General features: G+C 39.1%; 1 protein-coding gene across 1 annotated transcript in view; it reads left to right on the forward strand.

The window, feature by feature from the left end:
• Positions 1 to 27,752, forward strand: part of LOC100543937 (VPS10 domain-containing receptor SorCS3) — a 272,748-nt gene that overhangs the window by 158,314 nt on the left and 86,682 nt on the right. The window contains exon 6 of the mRNA XM_031554589.1: positions 13,034 to 13,107. Coding sequence (XP_031410449.1) covers positions 13,034 to 13,107 — 74 coding nt within the window. The remainder of the gene's footprint in view (positions 1 to 13,033; positions 13,108 to 27,752) is intronic.

Here is a 27,752-nt window from a genome sequence, read left to right on the forward strand (position 1 = left end):
GACGTAGGGTTTTTTTTTTTTTTTTTTTTTTTCTAAAAAAAAATCAGTCTGCTGAGAGATACAGAGTCCCTGGTGGGCTCATCTGCCTGTGTGTTAAGCTGTTGCTTATGCAAAGGTGACTATTTGTTTCCATTGCTGAAGCTTGATATATGGAAATTCACCTCAGCTGGTATTTTTCCCCTTCTGATAGTAGCTGCATGTAACCAATGCTATTCTGGAGCACAAACTTGCCAGGGGCACAGCCTGAAGTCTTTTGACCCTCAATAAGCAGGGTTGTTTCAAAGTCGCATGCTGTCATTGGCAGTGCATCTGCTTTTTGTGCTCATTGCCTCAGTGGTGAAAAAGTAGACCAGTACATGGATTTTCTGGTCTAGCACCTCAGGGTTACTAATCCCAGGTTACTAATCCCAGTCATGAACTGGTAACAAATTGAGCAGAAAAAAAAATCTGGAACGTGTTTGAGTAATTTGGTTGTCATCTCTTAGATTTCTTCTGATGCTTCTGTGACTAAGGACAGGTTGGAAATGATATTTTTCAAATATTTCCTTGTTATGAAGACTAGAAGTTCTATCTCTAAAGAAAAACAAATAAACAAGAAAAGGCCAAGACTTCCATAAACTGATTCCAGCATTATTCTGCTGTGGTCCATTTACTCTTGAAAGAGAGTTCTTTATTCATCACTGCAAATACTGCTAGTCTTCAGTTTCATTTTGGTCTGCATTTGAACCTGGTCTTCCATATATGTTGTCTGGGAGAAGACTAATGGATTGCTTATTAGCAGGTGTGCATATCTTTGTGCAAGTTTGGACTTCTGCAGTCGAAGTCCCACAGCAGTTTTGTGGCACTTACAAGATGTTCTTCCTCTGTAATATAATTCTTTGGGTTTGTGTTCAATTGATTTTTATAGCACCATGGGTGGCTATAAAATGAAAGTTAGGGCATGTTGCAGTAATATTTTGGTACATTCAAAGTGTAGTGGGTGTGATAAAAGGAGGAGCTGGGGGACCAAGATGAGGAATGAAATTTTTGAGAAAAGGACAAGTAGAAAAAAAAACAAAACAAAACAAGCAATAAAACTCAAAGCTTTATAGAAAATTCTTGGGTTTCTTTACAGCAAAGGAAGAAAACCTGATTCTTCCCACAGCCTCCTAATGTGGGCATCTCATTTTTTGCCAGAAATTCAGTCATCGTAAACCATCCAAATTTGGCACCACTTTATATTTGCAGTGTTGAAGAGAAAACAGCACGTACAAATAATAAGTTAGCTGAATACAATGTACCCAGGGGGGCTTTCCTGCCAATATAGTAGGAGCACAATAGTATAATCAAAAGTTTTGCTGCCAAATCAGGACTCTAGTTTTGTCCTCTTACACCGCTCTTGCTACAGGCCAGTTGATTTCCCTAGATCTCAGTGTAAGTCCACAAGATCTATGCATGCATACCCAGCGGCATGGATGTGACAAACATGAAAAAGGCCTGCTGCAAAATCAAGTCTGTTGTTCCCTATCTAGATCCTGAGTTTTTATCTATTGACAGCACGGAGAAGGCTGCTTTGTTCTTCCTCTGCAGCTTTCCCTTATCCTAAGAATTATGCTGTACAATCACAGAAAAGTCTGGCAACCTTCAGGAGTTAATGTTGCTGTATATTGATTAACTTATTGTAGGCTATGCTTGTTGTCTTGGATCAGGCTCGCTTTTCATGCCCCCTCATGCTCCTGCTCTATGAAGTTGAAGGTACCTAGAGTTTGAATTAAATGGGGTTGAGTTTAAGAATAGTAACCACATAAAATACAGAGAAAGGTTAGGTAGGAACGTCCTTTTTGTTGCATGATTTGCCATTGCAGATTCACTTATTCCAAAGGTACAATTTTCCACTGTTTGATTGCGGGAACTGGATGATGGATGAATCAGAGATGACAGTGTAAATGGTGTATGCCCAATAGCCCTAGGAGATCCCTGAAACATGCAAGTTTCTCATTTGGTGATTTTTCTGGCAGTGATGCCTCGATGCAGTGACAGTTTCAGCTACAGCTGTCAAGATAAATCGTTCCTGATGGCGGCTGGCATTTGCAATGATGCTGTTCATTTGGGTTCCTCCTGTAAACATCTGTATGTTGCCCTTCATGCTTGTGCATGGGTGGTACTTATCTATCTCTGCATTTTTGGATGAGGATGAACTGAAGCACTGTGGAGCCCAGGGAGGACACTATCTCTTGTTTTCTATGAGACCACTTGATGTTCAGGGTGTAAGGAAGAAATTCTCCACCACATTTTAAGAGCACTACAGTAAGAAGAATACTTAAGAACATTTCCAAGCCAGCAGAGCATCTGGCAGAGACCTGAGCTGATTGAGTAGAAGGAGGGTGAAGTTGAGGAACTGTTTCTTTATTATGTAATTTATTCAAACTCATAGAAGAAAGTTCGCTTTGGCTCTTTGAGGCTTTCAACAAAGCAAGACTTAATGGGCTGTTCCATCTTAAATTTTAGTCCTCCTGGACAAGATATGACAAGTGTGAGGTAATAAAGATGGCCTACATGAATTGTAGAAGTTAGTGCAAGAGCTGGGATGTTTGAGTAGGAGATGGTAGTTGCTGGACTAAACCTTCAGCACGATCAGAAGGTGAAGTTTTCTACCTTTTATAACATTTGTACTCATAGAAGTTATTTCACAGTCACAGTAGTCCTACAGGCAGCATTTGTGTTCAATTTTGAGGGACACCAAACTCCCATTAGCTATAGCAGGCTTTTGCTCTTCTCACTATACTGCATGGGATCAAGGCCAAGATGTGTGTGGGGTACCAGAATTTTACATAAAAGTAAGGTCCCAGTGCAGGACCTGTACACCTCCTAGATAGTGACCATTCATTTGTTGTAGTTTCCCAGAAACCTTCTTGGATTGCATCTAAGGCATATCCATGACCAAAAATCACAGCACAGTGTGTTGTAGCTCCCTGTAGATGCATGCTGTAAAGCCCAACCAGTAGAATGCAGCTGGAGGGAGTGCAGGGAGATACTGGTTGTGCCCTCCTTCCTGGCTTATAGGACTTTTAACAGGCAGAGGGGAGAACATGTCTCTCTTGTCTCTTTGCAGACTGTATTGCCATTTGAAGTAGTAAAACTAGCTATAAATTGGAAAGGAAATTATTAAAAAATAGTATTTGCAATTCTGAAAACTCTATCTAGGAATGTTCTCTAAGGCTTGATAATATCAGTCTTTGCCTTTTCACTCATACCAGCCTGTTCTTTGTATTAACTTCTTAATTTTACCTCTTTCTGCGTAATCTAGTTTAAATCCTGTCAGAGTTTCCCATTTGCTTGGTGTTATGCCATTTACATACGGATAGGCAATTCTGTGTTTCCTTTTTACAATCTCTGGAAAAACTGTGCATTCAACTCTTCTTGGAACCTATCTCCTTGGGTCACTTTTTATTACCTTTGTCTGACTTCCCTCCAAATTGTTGGGCACCTGTACTTGTGATGCATTTCTTGGTGTGTGCTACTTTGCCTCAGACAGAGTGAAACCCATGCCAAGGAGAGCAGAGTGCTTAGCTGTTGTGAATGCACATCTCGGCTGATGTACTAATGTCACTGGGCAGAATAAACCCCTCGAGCTTCACAGCTTTGATATCACGTGTGCTTGCAGAGATGCTGCAGTAGTCTCTGGCACCAGAGAAAGGTGGGATCAGAGAAGGATTAACTAGAGCTTCCAAATAGGAGAACTTTATTTTCTGTTCTGTGTGATTGCTGACATGGAGGTGATAGTCTCAGCAAGGAGAATGGTTTTATTATACTCTTTTTGTGTGTGTGTGTGTGTGTGTGTGTGTGTGTGTGTGTGTGTGTGTGTGTGTGAGTCAGGCAGTGTCAGGTGCATCTCGGCTCAGTGACTGTGGGGTGATGAGCCCTACGCTGAGTAGCATCTTTGACCTGTGAAAATGTGAATGGAAGGAAAACTGAAGCTGAATTGGCTGGCAGGATGTGTGTTAAATAACACACAGTTTAACCTCAAGCGAAATGCATTGCTCTAATTTTGCCAAAATGGCACTTTTTGATTTAGCTCAGATTAGTGTTTCTTTCTACCCACGTGAATTTTTTTTTACGTGAACAACAATTACATTCCAGAATAAAAACCCATTTAAACCTTTTTCCTAAATACCCAGAAATGATAGTTTTTTTCCACTAAAAGAAATAACTCAGCACAATCTTGTGAATTTGGAAGGTATTTTGGTGGTGTGAAATCTATCTCACTATCTTGGGGGAAAAAACAAAAAGCTTTTCATTAGACTTTGTTTTGCATCATATGGAGGTTACCCTACTGAAAGTGCCGCAGGGGTTTCCAAGGAAGCAGGAAAGGAAGAGTCAAACATGTGATTGTAGCTTTATGTCTTGTTCAGGCTAATGTCTGAGCCTTTACTGCTTTCCCTGCTGTAGTATTATGTTTAATAAACATGAAAGATTGGTCTGTAATAGCAATGAATGTACCCAGATGCTTGCACTTTAATTAAAGGCATATATCATGCAATAAAGCACATTTGAAAGAAAAATCTTCCCAATAGACGTGGTTCCCATTCAGTTCCCCTTATTCTTGGACTTTTGGAATATAAAGACTGAATAAGCTTCTAAAGGGGTACAGTGTGGATGCCCCTGAAGCAAATAAGATTTTCCAGGTGGGATAGAAAGAGCACAGAGCTCCGTGGTGGAACAGCTGGTGGATCTGTTTAGCACAGACCTCAGACTGATATCTGCTTGAAGATGGTTTTTAAGCTGAGAATAAACTGGGCTTCAGAGGAACCAACTTGGCTCAGAGGGAGAAAAGTTATCAGTCAGAGAACTGACTCAGTCTTTTGTCACTATTGAAGAGCTGATCCTAGGGAAGAAGGGAATGAAGCAGCAGCTGGATCAGGTCTTTCTCTGCCTCTGGATGCTAGTAGAAAAAATATTAACAAAAGCATTACCTACGGCACTTTGTGGACCCTGGCAGCAAGTGGCCCCTCTGCCACCTCCACCTTATTCTGATCTCCTCACAGTCTCAGTATTGCCCTTCCCTTGCCTTGCATCCCTGCCCCTTCACTGTCTAGCCTCACACTCTGCATAACTGATGTGGGAAATCATGTTCCCATGCACCACATCTTGCTAGCTTCATCTGCTAGGTCTATCTCTGTTCTCATATTCTGGTAGGGTTTCTTTATCAGTTTTGGGTTCCCCCTTCTCCTCCCCCTTTTAATATCTGTAGTTTTCAATAACATTTACTAACTAAATTTTAATCACAAAGGGATTTTTGGCAGCAAGTTACTCAACCTTAGCCCTCCCCTAGATTCTACAATTAATTCTGGGATATTTGAAATGGCAGGAATTAAGGAATAGTAAAGCAGTCAAAAAAGTGAGCTTTCATTCAAAATGGCATTTCTATTTATAGTACCTTTTGCACATTGTTAAAACTAAATTATTTATAAATGATTGAGATGTACTTTTGAATGACCAACATGAACACAATTTTTCATCCTGTTCTTCAGTTAGAGAGAAAAAAAATCTGAAAGTATGCTTTTCATCTTGGTTATGGACAAGTCCAGCATTTTGGGGACTGGGAGAGTAATTAGAGGAAAGAGAGACTCTTTTCACCCAGGACTGAAGCATGCCTTAATGTCTTTAGTAACACCCATTTATGTCATCACTCCTCTTGAAGTTGTATCTGGGCTACTTGTTCCACTGCAAACCAGTGGAAAAGCAAAAGATATGCTGTGCTCTCAGCAGAAATGGCTTTTTTTTTTTGGCTGAGTGTACTCAGTACCAATTAGGCTTAAGAGAAATTGCAATGTGAAGGTTTTTGAGGAGATATTTTTTTCTACCACCATAATCCACTTACCACTTTATCTTGAAAGTGAAGGGGAGAAGCAGAGAGAAGGAGGTCTTGCTTTCAGCATCTGCTTTAAGCAAATTCAACTACTGTGAGTGGGCCCATCAGATGAAAGCACTTATTTATTTAACTGTAAAACCACGAAATGTAATGCTGGTGCATGACCTGGTTGCTTTATAAGCCACTTCTGGACCAAGCTGTACAATTACAATGTGAAGTTAAACATTGCGGTTGGACTCGATGATCTTTAAGGTCTTTTCCAACCCGAGCAATTCTATGATTCTATGATTTCCAAAGTTTTGTGGCTTTGCATAGAAGATCTCTGACCAATTTTCTATAATGGTGTAGTCTGAGGGTTTTTTTCCCCTAAAAACCATTTTTTGCCAGCCAGCATGTGAAATACTTCAGTGAAAGACTTTGAAGTGGAAGAAAACTACCCATCTTCTGATACTTTTTTCTGTATGAGAGAGATGATACAAATGCATCTAATATTTAATTTCTCTCTAGACCAGATTCTCATCAGAAGAGTCTGTTTCCATTGTGCCTTTTCCTGTATAACGTCTATAGCAAAATGAGCAGCTCTGGTGGGTCTTGGGTACACAGCACTCTGTGTACACATTCTTTATCCATGCCGAACAAAGTCTGATTGTTCTGTGCTAAGAGTGAAGCCTGGGGCTCTAATAAGTTGTCTTCATGCAACCCTTAATCACCTGGAAAAGAAATCAAAGTGTAGAGATAAACTGGTCCATTCGTTTTCATTGCAATTACTAGTTTTTACAATTCTATGTAAACAAAGTCCGTAAATATGGTTCTGGTAGATTTCTTTTGCCTAAACTCAGCTCCTCCAACTGCTGATGTTTTGGTTCAGGAATGTTTTGGCTCAGGAAGCAGGATATATTTATTTTTTTTTTTAGCACGGAGCTGACAAGGATGTTTTGGTGAACAACTTATGCCAAGAGAAGAGAATGAAAAGCTCTCATTTGCCTTCTCTGAAGGTCCTGAAGAACTTCCCAGTTTTAGATCTTCTCTGTAGCCCAAGCAAAGCAAGGTGGTATCGAACAGGTATTATTCTTCAGTTGGACATCAGCTCAAATGTGACATAAGCCTTCGTGTCTCATGGTTTCTGCTTGATATTGTGGAGGTGCCTCATGAAAGCTCATGAATGAGAAGTTATAGAGGTCATCTCAGGGATTCAGCTGGAGCTGAACAAAAAGGACACCACTTTCAAATGGTGAAACAATGAAACAAAATAAAAAAATAATATTTTGGCAGCTTGGAGTGTCAGTGGTAAATTCAACAGAGCATGTTGGCTAGATGGATTTGATCTTCAGGAGCAGTCTTACAGTTGGTGACTGGAGATGGATATAATTTTAAAGATGAAAGAAATAAGAGGTAACAGAATTGTAATTATATCTCATGTCCTTTTACTTGCTGGAGCAGTTATCTCTGACAGTACAGACCCCTTTATTCATCTACTTTTGCCAAGTAAGGGCAGCCATATTAGTTAATTTCTAATAGCTTAATGGTGAAAACAGATGTTTCTTTGCAGTGGGTGAAGTGAGAATCATTCATCTATCCTATACAGAATATTGTACCAAGATATTTCAAAATGTTTCTCCTTCTAAAGTACCTAGTACTTAATCTGCAGTTTGAGTTTATTATATACATTACCCCACATGGTGAGTCTTTAGTTGCTTTTAGACAGAACTTCTCTGTTCTGTACTATAAAAGCTGGAAAGTACTATGACTTTTTCCTGCAGAAAGCTCATTTTCCTTCTAGAAATGAACTTTCTGACATATTAATGATAGCCCCTTCTTCCCCTTTTGTAATTTCATCTGTAACACAGCGTAGACCGAAAACACATCTTGCAATTTTCTGAATAGTTAAGAAATTTTTCTAAATTTCTGAGCCTTTAAATCTTTGCCAGTAATTGCGATCTTTTTCCTTTTGGTGAGAGAATTTAAGACCCTGCAACAGACTTAGTTTTCTGAGTTAATTTTTGCAGCTCACTTGCATGCAGTCCAATTTCCTACAGAAATGTTGACCTGATTTTATTTTTCATCTGTCCCCATTTGATTTTTTTGGCAGGAATCCTCCACACATTCTGTATATATTTTCTACCAGTTCTGGCTGAGAAGGTGTTAGCTTGCTTTTGTGCTATTCTGGTGTCAGAGCCATCTTTTCACATAAGCAATCCAAGCTACTGCTCAGGATCATGCTCTTCTAAGCACATGGCTGGCCTGTCTGGTCTGCCCCTCCTTTTCCGTCGTGTTACTGCATGTCAGCTGCTACCCAGTAATTACCTTAGGCTGACTTTCACCCTGCTGGATTCGTATGAATATATCATGCCATCATCAGCTGGATGTTTGTCTTGAGAAAGGAAACATTATTTTGTGCATAGCAAATGAATTGTTCTTGTAAGTACATACAGTCCAGCTGTTCTTGCTCACACTGTCTGGTGCCAATATTTGCAACGCAGTGATTTTATTTGGATATTGGCTTTTTATATATGTTCCTGCAGCCCTAATTCTTCTTCTATATTTGAGCAAGAAAACATATCAATATAAAATTTCTATGAATTTATTTAGTCTGTTGATTGAGAAGCAATAGATGTGACATCACCAGAGTTTTTGCTGTGGTAAGTGTACCCAGGCTATCGTATGCTGGCCCTTCCCTACCTCCTACTGAATCTTCAGTCTTCTGCATGCTTCCACATGGAGGACCAGGGGAGTCAACGTGGGCACAAGGAACCTAATGTGCAATCTGCAGTGGGGGTACCTCTGTCTGCACTAGTCAGTGTGGGCTATTTTAGTGTCTACGGAAATAAATGAAGGTTTCTAAGGCAGGAGTGATCAGCCATTTTAGAAATGTATCTTGGTTTAGGAATTGAGCTTTGGAAGGCATCTGTTTCTTGCCTGTCTAAAAATGGCTCTTGGTGACTAGCTCATGTGTGACTAGCATATGGGCAACTAATGTCAGAGGATTGATCTGTTCCATTTCCAGGCTTTTCCTTCTTTGCTCAGTTTTTCCCCATCTCTTCAAGTGGCATTTAAGTCAGCCAGTTTCTCACGCTGCTTCTGTTTTGAGAATCCAGGCTTGAGCAAAATTATCTACTTTTTTTCTAGCTATTACTGAGAAAAGAAAGCACTTAAAACAAATGATCCCTGTCTCAAAGAAGATCATGAAAGCAAAAGCTGTGTGCCACCCTGAGAGTTTCTACTGGAGAACTAGAAGAACATGGAGACTATTTTCCTATGCAACACTGTGTGCATATATAAATCTTTTCAGCTGAGTTGTTACTGTTTCTGGCATGTTGTACATGTTCACGGCCTAGAATGTGACATCAGGGATAAAACTGCCTTTTTAAAGGTCTTGCTGCTTATCTCGGGGGAAAAAAAAAGTCTCTATTAGATGAAATGTTGCAAGCATTACTGGAATTTGAAGGAGTCTGCTTTTGGTAGCTGCTTATTCAAATAGCAGTTGCTGGGATGGGCCATGTGCTGTGGTGGTGGTTACTGATGTTCTTCTGTGGTAGGTGTAGGATGGTGAGTTTATCTTTGCATTAAAACTTGAATTTTGTCACACTTGCTATAAACCAGGACTTAGTCCTTCTGCTTTAGGTTCTGCTTCTGAATTGCTCCTTAGTCCAGGCCTCTGCATGGCCCTCTTCAACTGTGTCAAGGCATAAGAATCAAGTTTCAGTGATGATCAGCTCATCCAAATATTACGACCTGTAATTGGATTAATTTTCCATTAATCAGCACAGGTCAAATAACACATGACAGTTGCAAAAGGGTATACACTCATGGTACACTGAAATCCATCTGTCTTGCGAGCTGATGTGTTGGAATAGTCTGGGAGGTGGAAATGCCAAAGATTATTTATCACTGAGGAGTCAGGGCAGAGCTTTAAAAAAGGAAAATCTTGGCACCATGCAAACCTCATTTCCTTCCATCACTTGGTATTCAGCCTTAGGTCAAATTAATCTCTATTGAAATCTGCTGTACTTGCCACTAAATTTGTTGTCTCATCTAAAATGTATCTTTTCTCCCATGAAAGGAGAGAAATAGAAAGCATATTTACTATAAAATTTAATGCATACCAGAAAGGTCTTTATTCTGAGTTTTATTCAGTATTGTATTAAATACTTAGTATTTATCCAATACTAACTTTTGCATCTGTATATAATACTATGCAAGTAAATTGGTCTGGGTATACCCTTCAGGAGTTTGTTGTCATACAACAAACAGCTTTAAGACTCAGCCATCTGGTTAGAATTCAAAGTGGATGCCTAAGATAAACAGATGAATAAATAAATACATGTTATTCAAATAGTATAAGAATACACAGAGGGAGAGCGTCTGCTTCTTTAAGGGTATCTGGTCAAAGACTTTTTCCAAGGCAAACAGACAGAAAATAAGAAAGGAGATCCATGAAGCAGGTGGGGTGCCCAGGGGCTGAGTGGATGTGGTGGGCTGGACAGAAGGGCCATGCAGGTACTAGAAGATTCAATGAATAAGTATCCTCCTTATCTCTCTGTCTGAAATCACCTAAAAGCTGCTAGTTCAATTTAATCTTTCTACCATCAGTCAGTCTGAGATTTAATAGAAAGAAGGGAAAAAATACTCAGTAGTTGGTCTCTGGTTTTTAGCTTGATAGAGAGAACGATGTTCCCTGAATGAGGCTCAGTGGGAGAGACGAGTAGCTAGAAAGAGATTGTGCCTCCTGCCACTGAGCTATATGTAGCTACAGCTGTTAAGGAGCTGTGAAAGAAAAGAAATGCTAGGGGCAAAAGATAAAAGAGAATCTGAGGAAATGGATATAGTTTGCTAATCCTTTGTGCTCTTGGTGAGAATGGTTAATCTGTTGCGGAATACAGTAAGGTTGCTGGTCCCACTTCCTTATGAACAGGAGTTACTGAGGCTATGATTTGTAAAGCATTACGGATCACTCTGCAAATTGTACATGTGGTGAGGTTAGCGAGGAGAAGCTGTTTCATGTGACTGATATGACTGAGTCTGTGTGTACAAGTCCTTGTATGTGTGAAACCATGTTAAATGACACAAGGAATATTGTTGGCAGGTACCAGGCTAATGTTAAATTGTAGCACTGTCCAATTTTACATCTGTACTATGAATTTTCAATAATTCTATATAAGAACAATGTTAATCAGGATGTTCCCTCAGAAGGTAGTTATTTTAATATTGAAGTTGAATTCATAAGTCTATTCTTGGGTTCAGATAAGGAATTTTCCTTATTCCTTTAAAAAAAAAAAAAAGGAAAATAAAGAAGATAAGCAATGCTTTATTTTGTGTCTAAGGATTATTATTTTGAGGGCAGAGGTTTCTCTATTCACTTTTTTTTTTTTTAAACTTATCACTGTGATGGGTGACTAGAAAAGGAGAGAAGGTCCAGATAACAGTAGTTATATAGTGCTGTATCTTATCTGGTGATAATGCCAAAAAAATAAAGCCAGATAGGAAGTCTGATTTCCTGTAGAACACAGATCAGAAAATCTTTCCTAATAATTCTTACCACAAGCCGAACAACGTTGGCTGAAGTCTACAGAAGTGAAGCTCATTTTGACATGAAGATTGGAAGACACCTGCTTCTACTCTTCTCCATGATATGCTTTATTCACTGGCAGCTTTGAGCTATCAGTGTCAGAAATTTTCTCCATTTGCAAAAAAAGCAAAGATCTGATTCTTTTGTCTTTGCAGGACTAGCTGTAGTAGATGTTTGAAACTTTTTGAGTTTCCTTTTGCTAGTTACGCAGAGGCTTGACTAAGTGGTCATGTGAAAATACAGTAAAAATTAGTTAGCTGCTTCAGGGTGCAGACACTGCTTTAACAGTCCTTCCCTATTTCCTTTGGTAAATTGTTCTAGGGACCTATTTTGATGTGTTTGCTGGATCCTTGTGGTCAAAGATACTGATCATTCAGGAAATTTCAACATTCAGTGCAGGCACGTATAGTTTATCTCCCAGACACACTAAGTCATCCATCATAGCATAGCCGTAGTTCACATTACGAGGTTGTGAACCTTTCTAATCTGGACATGGTCCTGCCTCCTATTTGTAAATTCAGTTACTGCAAATCAAATGCACAACCTTAACTCAGACGTTATCATTTTGCCATTAAAAACCCAAAGTTTAAATGTTACAAACATATAAGTTTCTTGGCTCTGTTATCTACCTGATTAGCCTGCAATCAACCCTTATTCTATTAAACCAGAATTTATTTCGAATGGAATTTATTTGAAGTTCCCTTCAAAACACTGTTATTTCTCTGTGATTGTAAAGCAGAGCAGCTATTTCTGGAAGTGTAATTTATTTCTAAAAAGAAAAAAAAAAATCTCAAAGTTGCAGGAATACAGTTAACACATGAATTGAGTGAATCAATTGTGGATGATAAACTAATTGGAGGATAGTGTTTGTAGTGTTAAACAGAGTACATGTAAAGTGAATCTATGTCTGAGACTGTATGGAATTGCATTAGAATTTGGTTGATGCACCTTTTGCTATCCAGAAAGACACAGAATAACTACTAGATTGAAAATTTGGCTCTCAAGAAGTTTCTACTTCACTATCCTGAATGTTTCACTACTTGAGCAGATTGATTCCTAGCCTGCCTCAAAATGTAGACCTTGCCTGTTCTGTACATGGAAGCTGTAAATTAGGAGAAATTTCATATTCTTTCTTACACTGGAGAGGGATGTAATCCTCAGCATAAAAACAAATCACAGCATGGTGCTGAGTATAGAGTCACTATCTACCACATCATAAGAACGTTAACTAATCTCATGTATCTTTCATTCTAACCAATGATAGAAATTTACATGTCATCCATCACCTGCTTCCTGTTGGGCTGAAAAAGCTAGGGGACTGCCAGCTTTCTCAAACAGCAGCCAAAGCAAACGTGTTGACAGCAGAATTAGGAAGCACAAAAATGTTTGAAAATGTTTTGGAAAAGCCAACCTGTTTTTAGTCTCAGTGGTACAGTTTAGATTAAATTTGTAAGGAGGAGATTGTCTTATTAGCCATCCCTGGCAGTGAGGTTGATAGATAACTGTGCAGTAGAATCCTTTCATATTCTTTAATCTGAACAGATTTTAATCCTTTATGAAGCAGCAGCTCTTCCTTTTCTTGCTCAGAGTTTATACTTTCTCTCTCTGTCTTTCAGCTGTACAGCTCTACTGACTTTGGAAGAAAATGGCAGCTCATGCATGAGAGAGTCACTCCAAGCAGATTTTACTGGTGAGTCTTCCCTTCTGACTTTGTTTTCAGCATATTATAGAGAGGTGAAGCATTTTTAATTTGAAGAGATTGGTTGTTTTACCAGAACACCAAATATGCTCTTGATTTTGGTTGTGATTAACTCATTCCGTAGTATGTATCTTGTAGAGCTATAGGTGAATATCTCCGTGTTTATACCTCTTTCCTCTCCAGGATCAGCTGGCGTCTTCTGGAGATTAATACAAGTCGTTTGGTAATTGCAGAATACCTACTTCCTCTTTTGTATAGCTGCTTACACTAACAGAAAAACTACCCCTGTACTTCAGTGGAAAATCTATGATCATTAGACCATCTTTTTTTCCACTCTTCTGAGAGCTCCTTTAACCTACAATACAATCTTTGCACAGAGCCAGCCACTCTGACCAGTCTCCTTATGCAAGCCTTTGGGAGAAAGAATGACTCAGACTCTGCTTTGAATCACCCTCTGAGGAGCCAGTTTCTTTCTACTGGCTAGTGAGAGACCAGGACGTGCAAAGTGTTTGCTAAAAATTTGCTTTGTGACTGTCTTTCTTTCCTCTTCCCAACTGTTCGTATCCAAAATTGGAAGAGTGTCTTAAAAGCAGATGATGAAATATACTTAGTTCCTATCTCCAGGCTCCTCTATTTCACATGTTGCTTTTCCAAACTTCTCCACCAGTTGAAGACTCAATAATTGACTTTAGAGAGAGAAAAGAAACCAGTGGTATTTTTCTGTAGTTGAATCTAGGATTTGGGTTTTGAATCAGTCTTAATATTGTACTACATGCTGATAATGCAGTGTATGTGAGTATGTAAAAGTGCTGATGTACGGAATCTGTGAATAGTTAAATAAGTGCCTTGTACTTAAGTCCGAAAATATGTGATTATTAAGCAACCAGAGACACCTATTTTGAAGAGTCAGTAGTAAAAAGGACTTGGATGATTTAGGTATTGACTCGTTATTGTGAAGAACAGTGTAAATATTTTCGAGTCAAATCTGCATCCTTGATCATCATTAAGAACACCTGGAATCCACGCCAAAATATCTACAGATGGAATTTGTAGTATTTCCACACTTTGCAATGGAGAAAAATGTCTCTCAGATTTTTCAAATTGTCTAGGTCCTTCTGCTAGTCCCTTTGAACAGCTTTAGTTTCCCACATTTAAAAGATGGCTTTTTCGTACCGTATCTGATTTGCCTCAGTTTGCCTTTGGATTTTGGACAGTGAAAGGAGATGTTTGACCATGTAGGAAAGGAAGTTGTAAGGATTTTAAGTCTCATAGACCTGCAAAATATATCAAAGATCTTCACTCTTTTCTGACCATGTCACTGTTGACATTTTGGTAGTGAAGGAAAATTGGTTATATTCTCCAGGTGACCTATCAAAAATCTTTTGATTTCATCATTCATGCCTAGGAGCAGTTGACACAGATGAGCGTAGAACCTCTCCAAGTGTATACTTCTGTGGAATAGAGTACCTGGTCCTATGGCATAGGTGTACCCTATCCTTCAAATATCACAGCTGAGCTTAGAGGAGTGACCTTCTTGGAAGAAAACACACAAGGGCTGACCTGACCTGTCAATAAAAGTCTTTTCTAAAGGTGATGCTGTGACATTGTTGGTTTTTTTTGTGGGTTTTTTTTCGTGCTTTTTTGTTGTTTTTCCTTAATAATAATGGTTAATGGATTATCTCTGTCCACTTGTCTCCTAAAGATGTAGATTTTTCTGCAATTTGCTTTACTTTTCATGCAGTCTCTTCACTGTGTAGTTTAAATGCTCTTTTTTGTCACTGCATTGAAAAAACCTCTGTTTCAATTATCTTCTTCTCTTAGAAAACATAAAAGTCTTCTGTTGTTAAAGCTGATATGGCACAGATCTAGAAATCTTTATTCCACTCAGAAACAGTAGAATCCCATTGACAATACACTTTCCAAGAGAGTGGATTAGGTTTTTCCCAGAGTGAGACAGATTTGAACCAATTCATAGTGCAGGGGTCAGAAATGTTGAAACTTTAGAACATAATAACTCCCCTTAGCTGTCTGATTTATTTTTTTTTCTTTTGTCCTTTCTTTTTAAAGCTGCAAACTGTGATGACTTACAAACTCTGGCATATAAGTGTACCAGAAAAGAAATGCAAGAGCACTTTAGCTCAAAAATGTGATGATTTCTTTTTTATTAGATTATGGAAGAGGGAGAAAGGAGTCATAGTTGTAAGTTTCAGAGCCACTACTCAATGGCCTTCATCAGCCTATTAACTACTCATTATCAAACCTGTTAATTAAATTTTCCAGGAAAGGTGAACTAATGATGGGAAGATACCAAAATCAGTGATTAGTTGCTTACTTGTGATGGTATGTATTCACTTATTATCAGGGCCTCATGTGAACCTCTTCCATCAAATAGGTTAATCATCAAATGTAAATGCAGCTGGTCTTGTCTAAGGCAGCTTCTGTCTGTTTTTTTCCTCAAAACATGTTTTTTGTCTATCAGACTGTGAGAATAATTTTGTGAGGACTGTAATCCTTACCTAGTTCATAGGATCAGTCAACCTGACAGGGAGAGGTCTTATTTTTCTCTCAGAGACTTTTCCGAATAATTATACCTTCCCTGAGAGAGCTCAAATAGAGAGACTTTAAGGCCAGGAGGAAATTGCAATTGTATCAAAACTGTTAGGATGGAATGTGAATTTTCATTCAGTCTAGTGAGCAAGAGCTCCTTGGTAGTCATGGACACACAAGTCATCCTGTACGTATTGCTGTAGCTCTGTCAGGCTGCCCCTGCAACGGCTCCATGCTGGTCAGAAGCAAAGTCCTAAGCTGCAATATTGACCTGTGGCTTTTTATCCTGGCTCTTACTTTTGACTTATTTTTTCCTTAGTCTCAGACTTCAGTGCTGATCGTTGCATTCTCATTCCATATGGGGTATCACATGTACTGCAGCTTGTGGGACATTTCCCTCCACTTCCTGCATTCAGCTCTGAGTTTATCCATATGCTGAGATTCTTATCTGGGCCACTTGTAGCTACAAAAACTAGGATTTGAGTTCTCTACTTCTGTAGTAATGATTCATTTGTTAGCTACACCCACTAATGGCAGTGGCACAGCTTGAACAGAATGTGTTACTTGATATGATTACAGGAATCCAAATCTGGTTCCCATGTGCCTTGGCCTCAGATATTTTAATAATTTAGGATTTTGTAAGGCAGGAAATAGAAGCTTACGCTAATGTGATACAGAAATTCTCAAATCTTTCATCAGACAATGAAATGACTCAAGATAGAGAACTTTGCACTCGTGCTGATTCCAGTTAGAGCATATTCAGTATTCTTGTTTTAATACATATTTCTCCAGTTGCCTCTGGCCCCTGCTTTTTTTCCTCACACTGTAATGTCACACTTGTGCTGATGTGTGGAATGTTATAAAAGTAGAGTCTTTATTTTATACTGTAGGAACTCTGAGGAGGTTTCCCTAACTGTAAAACACATCAGTTTTGTACTGACCAATTCTGTCTCTGTTCAGATAAGGACAATCAAGTCCTTTGAGTTCCCAAGTTGCTTTACTGCCTCTGTCTCTCCCGTGATGGAACAGTAGGACTAACCAGATAGCAAGACAACTTGATTAATGGAGCATCTGGCAAGCCTTGTTGAGTACTTAGCTGGACCATGGCTTTTCCATGTCCTGTTGGGTGACTCAAGATGCCTTTGCCTTCTTACCCCTTCGGTAAGATCAAGATCGGAGAGCATATCTTTTCCTTGCTGGCTGTAATGGTTGAAGAACTCAAATACTGTCATATTAAGTGTTGCATCATTGCATATCCATGCATTAATCATAAATACTCAATGATACTAGAGATTTAAAAGATACTTCAGTGGCTTATAAAGTCATTTTATTGTCTTATTATGTTATTCTTTAAAATGCAGAGTTCCACAAGGTGAGCTGTGTTTTCTGGCTTATCAGCTAAATGGCTGTCAATATCATATGCTGTCCCATCTGTCTTTGGAGGCCCTGCCTATGTTTGCTGAGCAGACACTGTGACCACTACCCTGTGTGGATGTCATCCTGTCCTGCCATTCTCTAAGCTAATGAATAAAGCCTCTGGTTGTTTTGTACCTTGAGTACCAGCCCTAGTTATTTTGAACACTGGGGATTAGAAACTAGGAGAAAGAAAGAGATTGTGCTTCACCTTGGATCATGTTTTGGAGTTGTGAGTTTTTTGTCATAGTTGTTCAAGGTACAAGCCAGCAAGTTTCAAGGCAAGGTTTTCAGTCCTTTTCATTGTGCTTTGGATAGAAACAGTGATAAAGTTAGATGGTGTATTTTTATGTGTTTGCAGCTTGAATTTTGTGAAGAGTATGGCAGAGGCTGATGTGGATATCTGAGAGCAAAGTAGCAGGAGAATAAGGAAGTTGTATCTGTGTTTCAAAAGGTTACGTATCTGCAGATTGGCAGAGGTTTGTTTTTATTCCTCAACTCTGTGGGAGCATTAATACTTCCTAATCTCAGTGCCAATTTGAGTCCACGTGGACTGTTTCAGGGGCAGTTCCAGAAGTGCTCTTTGGATCCAACTAAGGTTAGCTTTACTTCACTTTTTTTTGCCAGCTATTAAATGATTAGTAAGTATGTGCATGTCTCTCCTGTAAATTCCACTAATCATCAACTACCAGATGGTGTCATTGCGTAGTGCTTGGGAAACATCTCAGAAATCTTTACAGCAAATTTAGTGTTAAGAAAGTACAGTTTTGTTGATGTCAAATTGACTATAAAGTGATCCTGCATTAGAGTTTTCTTGGAGTTAAAATTATACTGGACTTGGAACTATGAATAAAATAAATCCAGTTTTGCAACCACTAACACTGCCTATAGACTCATGGAGGCATATGCACGGTGCTTTTTCACATACACCATGCTTTGAGGACTGAACAGGGACCTATTTCTTCTGTAAGCTGCTGTGGTGTGATGACTCATTTGCCTGTGTTAAGAGACTCATTTACCATGTCCTGTAGGTGGGAACACCTGGGAAAGGTTTTCATCCCAGAGGGCGATGCTAACATAAATCTAGAATGTGCTATTCAAGCCATCATGACCGCTAACTTCACTAGGTAGGATAATTTTAAAATTCTAGTCTTGAGCTCTATAATTAGGGTTGAGGAGAGAGACCTTCTTAAAAGGTCTTGGCATATTCTGAAAGATTTCTTGCAAGGACATGTTACTTAATTAAAGATCACAACATTGTGGTGATAATAAGAGCAATTTTATTTTCATCTTCGTTCAAAAGATGAACAAATGGGGAAACTGTGAGGACAGCGATGTTCTTTTCATTCTGTGTGCTACAGTTAGTGCAGTTGGCAATATAGATATTTAATGTTTCCAAATATTAGATTGTAGCTGACTGGCTTGTGATTATACAGTATCTCAGTGGCAGAGATAGAAAAGAAACTTGGATGTAAGAGTTGGATACATTTTATTGGCTGAAACATGTTGTGGCTTTTTTGTTTGTTTGTTTTAAGTTTCATGTACCAGTATTTTAGGAATCTGTGCAAAATATTTGTCAAAAACAAACACCAACAAAAAGAATCCTCCTTAAGTTGTTGACTTTTTGCATGTTTTTTTGAAGTGATTTTTAAACTTGAAATAAAATCTTATTTCAGTATATAAGTGAGTTTTTTTAAAAAATAAAGTAGAGAGACAGCGAAGTCTGAAACAAAGTGTATGGATACAGGGGTCCTGACTCCCCTTCACACCGGTTTTTTGTGATGCAAAGCAGATATTAGTTCCTGATATCCAAACTAAGTGGTTGGGACACTCATAAATTACTTCTTCATCACTGTGATTGTCACAGGAGTGAGTAGCAAGGTTTTAGAAACCTTTGAAAGTTTTATAAGTTGCTTTTCTCTATGAATGTATTTTCCCCAAAACTTAGTAATATCCTGTTTCTTTTACTACAGATTGGTAGGTGTTCTTCCAGGGACCTTGTGATAGTTTTCATGGAGAGTTAGGAGAGCCTGAAATCTTAAATGGCCTTAAGAAAATTAAAATCCTTTGGATTCTGTTTTTGGAAAATCCCACAAGACTGTTTTACAAAGACCCCCTGAACCTCATCAGTTCTAATGACTTCAGCTTACGAAGGACTTTTGATACAATTAGTCTTGCATTGTGAATTGTAACTCTAAACAATGGCTGATACTTTGGAAAAACTTGTAAAGGGTATTCATTGCCTGATTTTTATTTATTTACTTAGTTACTTGTTGGTGCTCCTCTCCTTGCTGCTTGCTTTCCTTGGAAAATAAATTCTTTGACTTTTGGATGAAATCTTGAGGTTGGTATGCTGCCAGGCTCCCTGGGCTCAAGGCTGTTCTAATAAGAAAAAAAGATAGAGAAAAGCATACTGGCTGTAAGGAATGTGTGTGTGATCATAGAGTCATGGAATGGCCTGGGTTGAAAAAGATCACAATGATCATCTAGTTTCAAGCCCACTGCTATGTGCAGAGTTGCCAGCCACTAGACCAGGTTACCCAGAGCAACATCCAGCCTGGCCTTGAATGACTCCAGGGATGGGGCATCCACAGCCTCCTTGGGTAAAGGGAGAATAATTTGAAATACTTTTAAAACCCATGAATTAGATAATGAACCAAAATAAGAGAGTCACGTGTCAGCAGACTTAAAAGTTTGTGTAGCACCTCTGGAATTCTGGTTCTGATAGAATGCAGCCTGAGTGAGCTCTTTCAAGGGTGTCGTAATAGTCTCTAGGAGAGACATTTTTTGAATAAGTTGCTTTTGAAAAAGTTTTTTATTCTTAACTTTTCTTTAGAGACGGCACAAACTGGAAAAGGAGGGACTACCCTCCTCCACTAATGCAACTGTGGATGTCCTTACATAAATCCTATTTGGCTTTTAAAATTTGTGGCTTCTTGTAATTTTAGTATAACTTAGGATTTTTTTTGCATTAATATAAAGCATCTGACAGTGTCCTTTTTTTTTTTAAGACTCTAAAAGGAAAGGCCGAAATATTTGTGTTCACTGTTTTTAAATTTGCTGCCTACTACTAAGCATCACACTTTGTTCTACAGTTCAGACTTTCTGCCATCTAAAAGCCTCATGATTCAGTCTCTTATCAATCAGGTTTCTTCATGTCCCCAGGGGCCAGTATCTTCTCTTATTTCCCCATTGTAAATAGTGGATCCATTTGTAATCCTCCACTCTCTCGTGACTAACTCTCCAAGACCGGAGCAGAACAGAGAAACCACCTTGGAGGAAAAATCTAAGGAGGAATTGGTTCAGTGCCTCTCCCAGTTAAGGCTGATCTCTGGGCTGGATCCCAGTACCATGTCATTTCAGACAGTGTATGATGAAAGAATCTATTTCCTTCTCATGCATCAGGGCACCAAATAAGATGTGATGAGAACCTTATGGTCAGCATTGGAAGCCTGAATACAGACTTGTGTGGCCTGCATGGGCTGACTTTATTCTGACACTCCCTAATGCATGTGAACTCAAACTCAAATTAATTTCAGCCTGTCAGTAACAGTCCCGGAGTAATTCTGTGTGATACTTTGTAGGAAGCAATGATGAAAGCCAGCTCCCTCTAATTAATATATTGAATAATGCATCTCCCAGAGGCATGTGGGGATCTCCCATACTGTCATGGCTTGGCAAAGCAAATCGAAAGCTAGGCTGCCAGACCAATGGTATTATCATATTTTGTGCTCTTTGGCTAGCAAGGAATATTCTCCTAATTTTTCATGTGCGATTTGGCTTAGGTTTCCGCCTTTGGCTCATTCCATGCTAACCTCTTTGTTTCTGGATAAATGGGCTGGTTTTCATTGTGGGAGGAACCACTCTTGCTTTCAGATGACTGACAGAGAAACCTGTGGGATTTGTTTTAAAAACCACCACTGATCTGAGAAGATTTGAAATGATCTTTTTACCTGCTTTGATTATGGATGTAAATTTTCAGGCATTTAATTCAGCAGCAAAACATCTGCTGACAGCAGAGAGCTGAGCAGCTTTCCTGGGCATAGCCTCCCTGCTGCCCCAGGCCTCATCCCAGGTGTCCCACTTGGATCTCCAGAGATATGCTTTAGTGTGAGTTCTTACAGCTCCTGCCTTTTTGCAGCAGCTGGGTGTGGAAGCATTCTTCTGTTGGAGAAGGATGCAGTCTAATGGAGAACTAATTCTCAGTAAGTGCTTCACACACATATGGGCCATTTTTGCTTAAAACTCGAATTTCAGTCATATCTCAAAGCTCCTCAGGTAATTTTCTCAAAAAGAATCAGAAAAGACCCAGATAAATTCCAGTTCATTTCCCTGAACTGACTTCAACCTCTCAACCTTTGGAAGTTTGCCTGCCATTAAGTTGAACAAAAACAGTTGTTTTATTTAACAGAAGGAGCTGAACCCATGCCGTGCAGAAAGAACAGTCTTATCGTGGCAAAACAGACAAGATGCTTCTGCATTCATTTAAATGTGTGCCATTTGTGTTGCTCAATAACATCCATTAAAGATAAGGAGGTCCCTCTTTATGCCTTCTGCCTGTTGGAAATTAACAAACCCTCTTAAAACGACAATTCATCAGCAGTTATATGAGGCTGAATTCGTTCTCGGCAAGAGTAGAAATTGAAACTCCCTTCCTTTCGTTCCTTGGCATTCCCCCGAGCCTCCTCTGTAGAATGAGATGAGTTTAATTTTGCTATTGTACAGCATAACAAGCATGAAGCTACATCAGAATGTAAGAGTGGGAAGGAGTATCTTATTAGCTACGCCACAGGTTCTTTTAAATAATGTTGATTCAGTAACTTGTCTCTTGCTGATCATATATAGAATAAGGATGAGAAGGCAGTGAGTGAGGCTGTTTTACTTGCATATTTGTAGCAAGCTAATTGGAATAGGAGATAGCAGTGGTTATCGTAGCTCTGTAATTATCTTATGGATAATTGTCCTCCATTGGGCAGAAGGCAATAAAATCAGATTGTAGATACATCTTCATGTTTAGTGAAACATCACAATTTCCATGACTGAGTCTCAGAGAAAGGTACTAACTTGCGATTACTGGAAAAGACTTGAGGAAATAGTAAGTAATATGAGCAGTCTTCAGAGCTGATTGCAGTAGATCTGTTTTCTCCCACCGAATTACATCTTGCTTTTTATTGGAAAAAAAATGAAGAAAAGCAAACCAGAAACTCTGCCAAGTCTTTAGCCGAAGAGTATGGAAAGATTCTTGGGTTTTGCTCACAGTATTTTTGGATTTCAGGTTTTGATTAAAAATCATTGAGGAAAAGGGACGTGTTCCATTATAATATTGATGTTAGGGACAATCTGTAATAGCATCTCTCCAAAGCCATTTCTGGATCTGCTGTATTTTCTCCAGAATTCTTTTTCTTTCTCCAAATCATTAGATTTGAGAAATGCGTTGACACTTTGGAATTTGCCCTGAAGCTAGAAAGCAGCAGAGTATTACATTTCATTTGGCCTTGTACTTTTCTTTCCTCTTATTGCTCATCTATAACAACAGATTAAGAATTTGACAAAGAGAAGCTCTTTGTTCACCTACAGCTTGGCCATATATCTTCACTTCTTGTCATGTAGGCAGCACATACTCCTGTTGTAGCACTTTGCAGTGTGCTTTCTTACTTGAAAAGTGGAGAATCTTTGGGGATGGTGACGCTTTGGAACTCTACTGTTCAGAAGACCTGGAAGTGCATTTTGTACTCAACCTGTCAGGATCAGGACATCAATCCAACTTGAAACAAAGAAACCCACAAAAGCTCCATGATTTCACAGATCTCTCCTACTATAATGTCATTCTACCACTGATGGACAGACGTGCAAGTAGCCTTGCCCTTTTCATTCTTCTCTCTGCGCTGTATCTGAGGATGCCTGTGTTTAAAATACAAACATATCTTGTCATGAGATACTGGGTTGTCTACAGACCTCCTGTCATGTTTGCTTTTACCCATTATAGCGACATAGGCATGCTATTTCTATAGAAAGAACCTGTCTTTGTACATCTGACTGCTGCCAGAATGCTTTTTGCTTCCTCCTTTTTGGACTTGTCTTCCCCTGTTGTTGATGTTGGGACAAATGTGTGTCTCACTCTCAGCAGCTAATTGAGTGTGATTTTTTGGGCAAGGAGACGCACTGATGCAGTTATGCTTGCTGGTCCTGAATGAGTATTTTATTCCTCTCCTTTGTCTTTCTCCCCCTGCCCCACCTCTCCCTCCTCTTCTCTGCCTTTCCTGGCTGATTTGTAAAAGTCAAAGAATGAAATAAGACATTTGTTCTCTTCAGGCTTGTATCTGAAATACAGCAAAACAATGGTCAGAAAAGGTTTGCTGTGCAAATCTGTTTTTTCACAATGACTTTCCCCAAAATGCATAAACGGAACAGCAAAATTATTTCTGCAATGTTAGACGTTATCCCATGGTGATTCTTTGCAGTATTCTGCAACAGGGAATGTGAAGACTCATCCTTCCTTAATTAATACAACGTACAATGCCCATAGGCATATGGCATTCATCAACATATCTTATACATTCTGCCTGTGCCAAGTTTCATACTGGCGTCCCCTCTTTGGACGTTTAAGTTTTATTTTTATTCATCTAATGCTGCATTCATTTATTAAATGATGTACTCACACTGAAGCATTTCAAAAGCACTGTGTTCTGCCTTGGATTCTGTTAATAGCAGAATCACTGAGCCTTATCATTTCAGGCATGTCATGTTTGCAGTTAGAAAATGTTCATACAAATGAGGGGAATTAAACACAGAGTGAACTGAGAATCCTTATTCTGTTGTAAAACATTGCTTGAGCAGATTGCATTTAGGATAGTTTTGATAGGAGACAAACTGAGAGCACAGAGTCTTCTAAGCATTCCCTTCCATGGAGGGAAATGATAACTCCAGTAAAAACCTTGTCTGCAGGACTGGCGGATGGTTTTGCTGAACATGTGTTTTGCTTTTCTAAATTGAATGTAAACATGGTTGATTCATGTTTCCTGAAAAACCAAAGCAGTAATCTATAGTGATTCCCAATCTGCATGACTTTCAAAGGAAGACAGCCAAGCACTGAGCAAACATTAATTAACTGGACTTCATAATGTACTAGGCACTAACCTCATTTTAAAGCAAATGCAGGGAAAGAGCTGAAAGTCGCTCAATGTCAGTGATCAGTCTGAGAACAAAAGCAAAAACTCTGCTTGAGTTTCATAAATTTGTGCAAAGCACAGCTGGCCAGGAAATGTGATTCCCCTGATATATATATGTATATTTTCCCCCAAAAAAAGCTGCAAACTACAACATCTCCCCTCGCTTAGATTTTGATCACTGAAATGGCTTTTGTACAAGATATTTTCTGTATTTTCATTTTCCCTTTCCTATGCTATTTTCTGTGCTTTTTTTCCCCTTATCTATTCCAAAACAAAAAGGATGGTGAGAAAGAAGACAAAACTGAAAATGTGTAATTTTTAATGTTTCAAAAATCGATTTTTATTCTTGGTTCCTTAAAGGACTTGAAATATGAAATACTGGAGGGTACTGCAATAAGTGTCCCATCCTTCTGTGTGCAAAACAGAATCAAATCATCACAACCTTTTGTTGGAATGTGTTTCAAACCTGTCTACCGTTAATTTTACAGACCTCTAATCATGGGCGAGTCCCCTCTCTACTTCCTATAAACACTTTTCTCAGAGCCTTGCTGTCTGTATTAAATGCGCATGGAGCGAACGGATGTATATTGTGTGCTGAAGCTTGGAGATCTTCACAACAATAACATCTTAAGTCAGTGAGCAGCCACTGTTTTACTTCCACCATATCTGCTTTTACATACCCTGGTATGCTGATAGTCCAGAGTAGAGAAGCAGCAAACTGCATGGAAGCAGCTTATTTAGTTTGTAAGTTAGCAGCAGGACTGTGACTACACCTGGGAGCACACCCGCTACGACGTGCTGCCTTGACATAGCTGACAGATCAGCTCCCTGCATGAGCCTCAGTCCCCAGGAGAAGATATTTCTGGCACCGCTGGGAAATTAAGATGCCACCTCCGGCATGTGTTCTGCCGGTGCTGCTGGAGCTTTCAAACCTTGACAGGGCTGCAAGTAAGGTTCTTCACCCTCCTGCCCACACACTTTTTCATGATTGTATCGCAAACTTCAGTTATGTTTATTGGGATTCATAGCGTAGGCAAGGTAAGAAATGCCAGGGGATTTGAAAGAACTAAGACCTATTAACTAGATGAGAATTAGAGAGTAATATTTGCGCTTCCTTAGATTTTGGTATTAGCATATAGAATAAAGAAAAATGTGATCCAGCAGTGGCTTTGTTCAGTTGATTAATATCCTTTAAAGGCATTTTCAGGTTCAGTGACATTTCTTTTGAGTTTCTGTTAATTTCTGTGAAACAAAGAGTCACCTTCTTTTATGTAATGAGAAGAAGGAGAAAAGTTTGTGTGCCACAAAACCTGCTGTCTTGTGTGGCTTCTCTACTGATCTGCAAGGAGGTTGAGTTTAAATATCAACCTGTTCCTCAGTGAATATATTGACTTAGACCTCTTTCCTCTTGCTGCACTGTTATGTCCATGAAACTTGTAGCAACATCTTAGTTTTAGGACCGCTATTTCATTATGAGTTGACAGAAAACTGGTTTAGATGTTCCAGCAGGTAGTGGAGGTGGAATGCAGGTAGTCAGGTGCGTGTATGCACTTATGAACACACAAGCAGAGATTGTGAATGCACAAGTTTTGTTTCCTTAGATGTACCAGATAGAACACCTCCTCAAGATGAACTAGGACATTGGCTCTGCAATGTCTTCTGAAAAGAAATTATCTAAGAAAAAATACTGGGAAATTTTTTTTGGCCTTATCTAGCAAGCTAAATCTCACAACAATTAGTTTTACCAATGTCCAGAACTGTAGCATCACAAAAATTAGCACTGGATAATATGTAGGAAGCTCTAAGGACCTGGATCAGACATTTTCTTAAAGTATCTTCCTGCCAAGCTCTTTTCCTAAGCTTTATTTCAAATGTGCAAGGAGGTATTTTATCTGTAACTCTTCAGAGCCTTTTCACATCCTACCCTATCCAGCAGTGTCTCCCCTGTTCAGTCACAGAGAATAATGCTGTATTAATGTGCTTAATGAATGCATTCTTTCTTCAATTGTATGTATAGTTTCCCCAACTATATTTCTTTATTTCATGTTGTTAGCCTGAGTATATGTAGCTTTTGTGTGCATTGGCTGTTACTTGTGCACAGTCAATACCTGTTGGATCTAGTTCTAGCCTTGACTCCATTAAATAGCAGGGAAACAGACAGAATCCCCTTGATCATCTCAAGACATCCCCCGTTATTGATGCTGAGGAAAATCTGATGTCACTTATTGATACCTTGGCAACACAAGGCAATCAATTGATCCATGTTGAAACAGCATTTATAATTCACCAATGGCACTATACGTTAGAAGATTCACATCAGCTGAACAGGAATGGTCTGCATCAGTTTCTGCTCTCACCTGCCCTTTTTTTGCTTGGGTGACTTGATCACAAGTGCTGCTTGTCTGTCACCATTCACAAGGGTTTACTCATTTCTGGAGCAGGATACAATTAAAATTGCAGCAGGCTAATTGGCAGCATCCACTAATTTGACTACAGTTGCCCAAAGCAAAAGGATGTGTTTTTCCCGCTTTACATATTATTACACAATAAATGTACTTTGTTCCTTCCTATTTTCATTCCTGTTGCTCAACATCCTGCTTAGCAGTCTCCATCTGCTTCCTCTGTCTCTGGATATGAGCAGTCACAGGTACCTTTTATCTGACATTCCAGACTCCAAAAAAGTGTCTCCAAGTTGTCATCTTGTAGAAGTTTCAGTCCATTTTAAAAGTTTTGTTTATGTTTTCAAACCAGAGCTGCTGGATGCTGTCTTGGCTGGATCAGAACAATGCATGCTCCTGTGCCAAATGCTTAGTCTAGCAGTTTCCAGACCAAGTTTGAAAGCCTGAACGCTATGGTCTGTTTTTGACCTTATTATAAATCCTTTATTCTAATGTTCTGAGTTCTAGTGATAACTCCCTTCCACCTCCCACATATGAATGTATCCAGGAGATAGAGGAGCAGGGTGTCTCTTATTCTCTGTTTATGGTTTGGGAAACCGGGATCAATGGCAGGCAGTCTGAATTGCTCAGCATTTTTGATCTAGAATATGAGAGTAGTTAAAACTCAATGCTGTTCTTCACCATTAATGCGTGATGTCTGGAAAATGGGTAGAAAAATGTGGCTTGTTCCAGGGAGGGGTGATATTGTTGGTAGTATCAGTGAGTTGAAATGTTCAGTAGGGCAGGGAGCCCAGACTGAGAGTCTGTGTTTTTTATTTTTTCCTTTTCTTTGCATTTTTAATTTTGAACTATGCAGTGTCTTATAGGAATATCTACTTACAATGCAAAGTGCAGTGTTTTCCTTGCCCTTCTTGCTTGCTCTTCCTCCAGGTCAGAGATGAAATATTATCAGAACAGCATAATAAATGTGCATCCATGCACAATGATTTCCCCTCAAGATAGAGATAAAGATCTTGTGAGGGTCCTGTCTTTCACCTTTCAAGATCACAGTCTTCTTCTGAAACGAAGGGAGTAAAGATCTTGTGAAAATGAGTTACTATGAAAGCAA

The sequence above is a fragment of the Meleagris gallopavo genome, chromosome 8 (assembly GCF_000146605.3).
Source record: "Meleagris gallopavo isolate NT-WF06-2002-E0010 breed Aviagen turkey brand Nicholas breeding stock chromosome 8, Turkey_5.1, whole genome shotgun sequence".
Taxonomy (NCBI): Eukaryota; Metazoa; Chordata; class Aves; order Galliformes; family Phasianidae; genus Meleagris; species Meleagris gallopavo.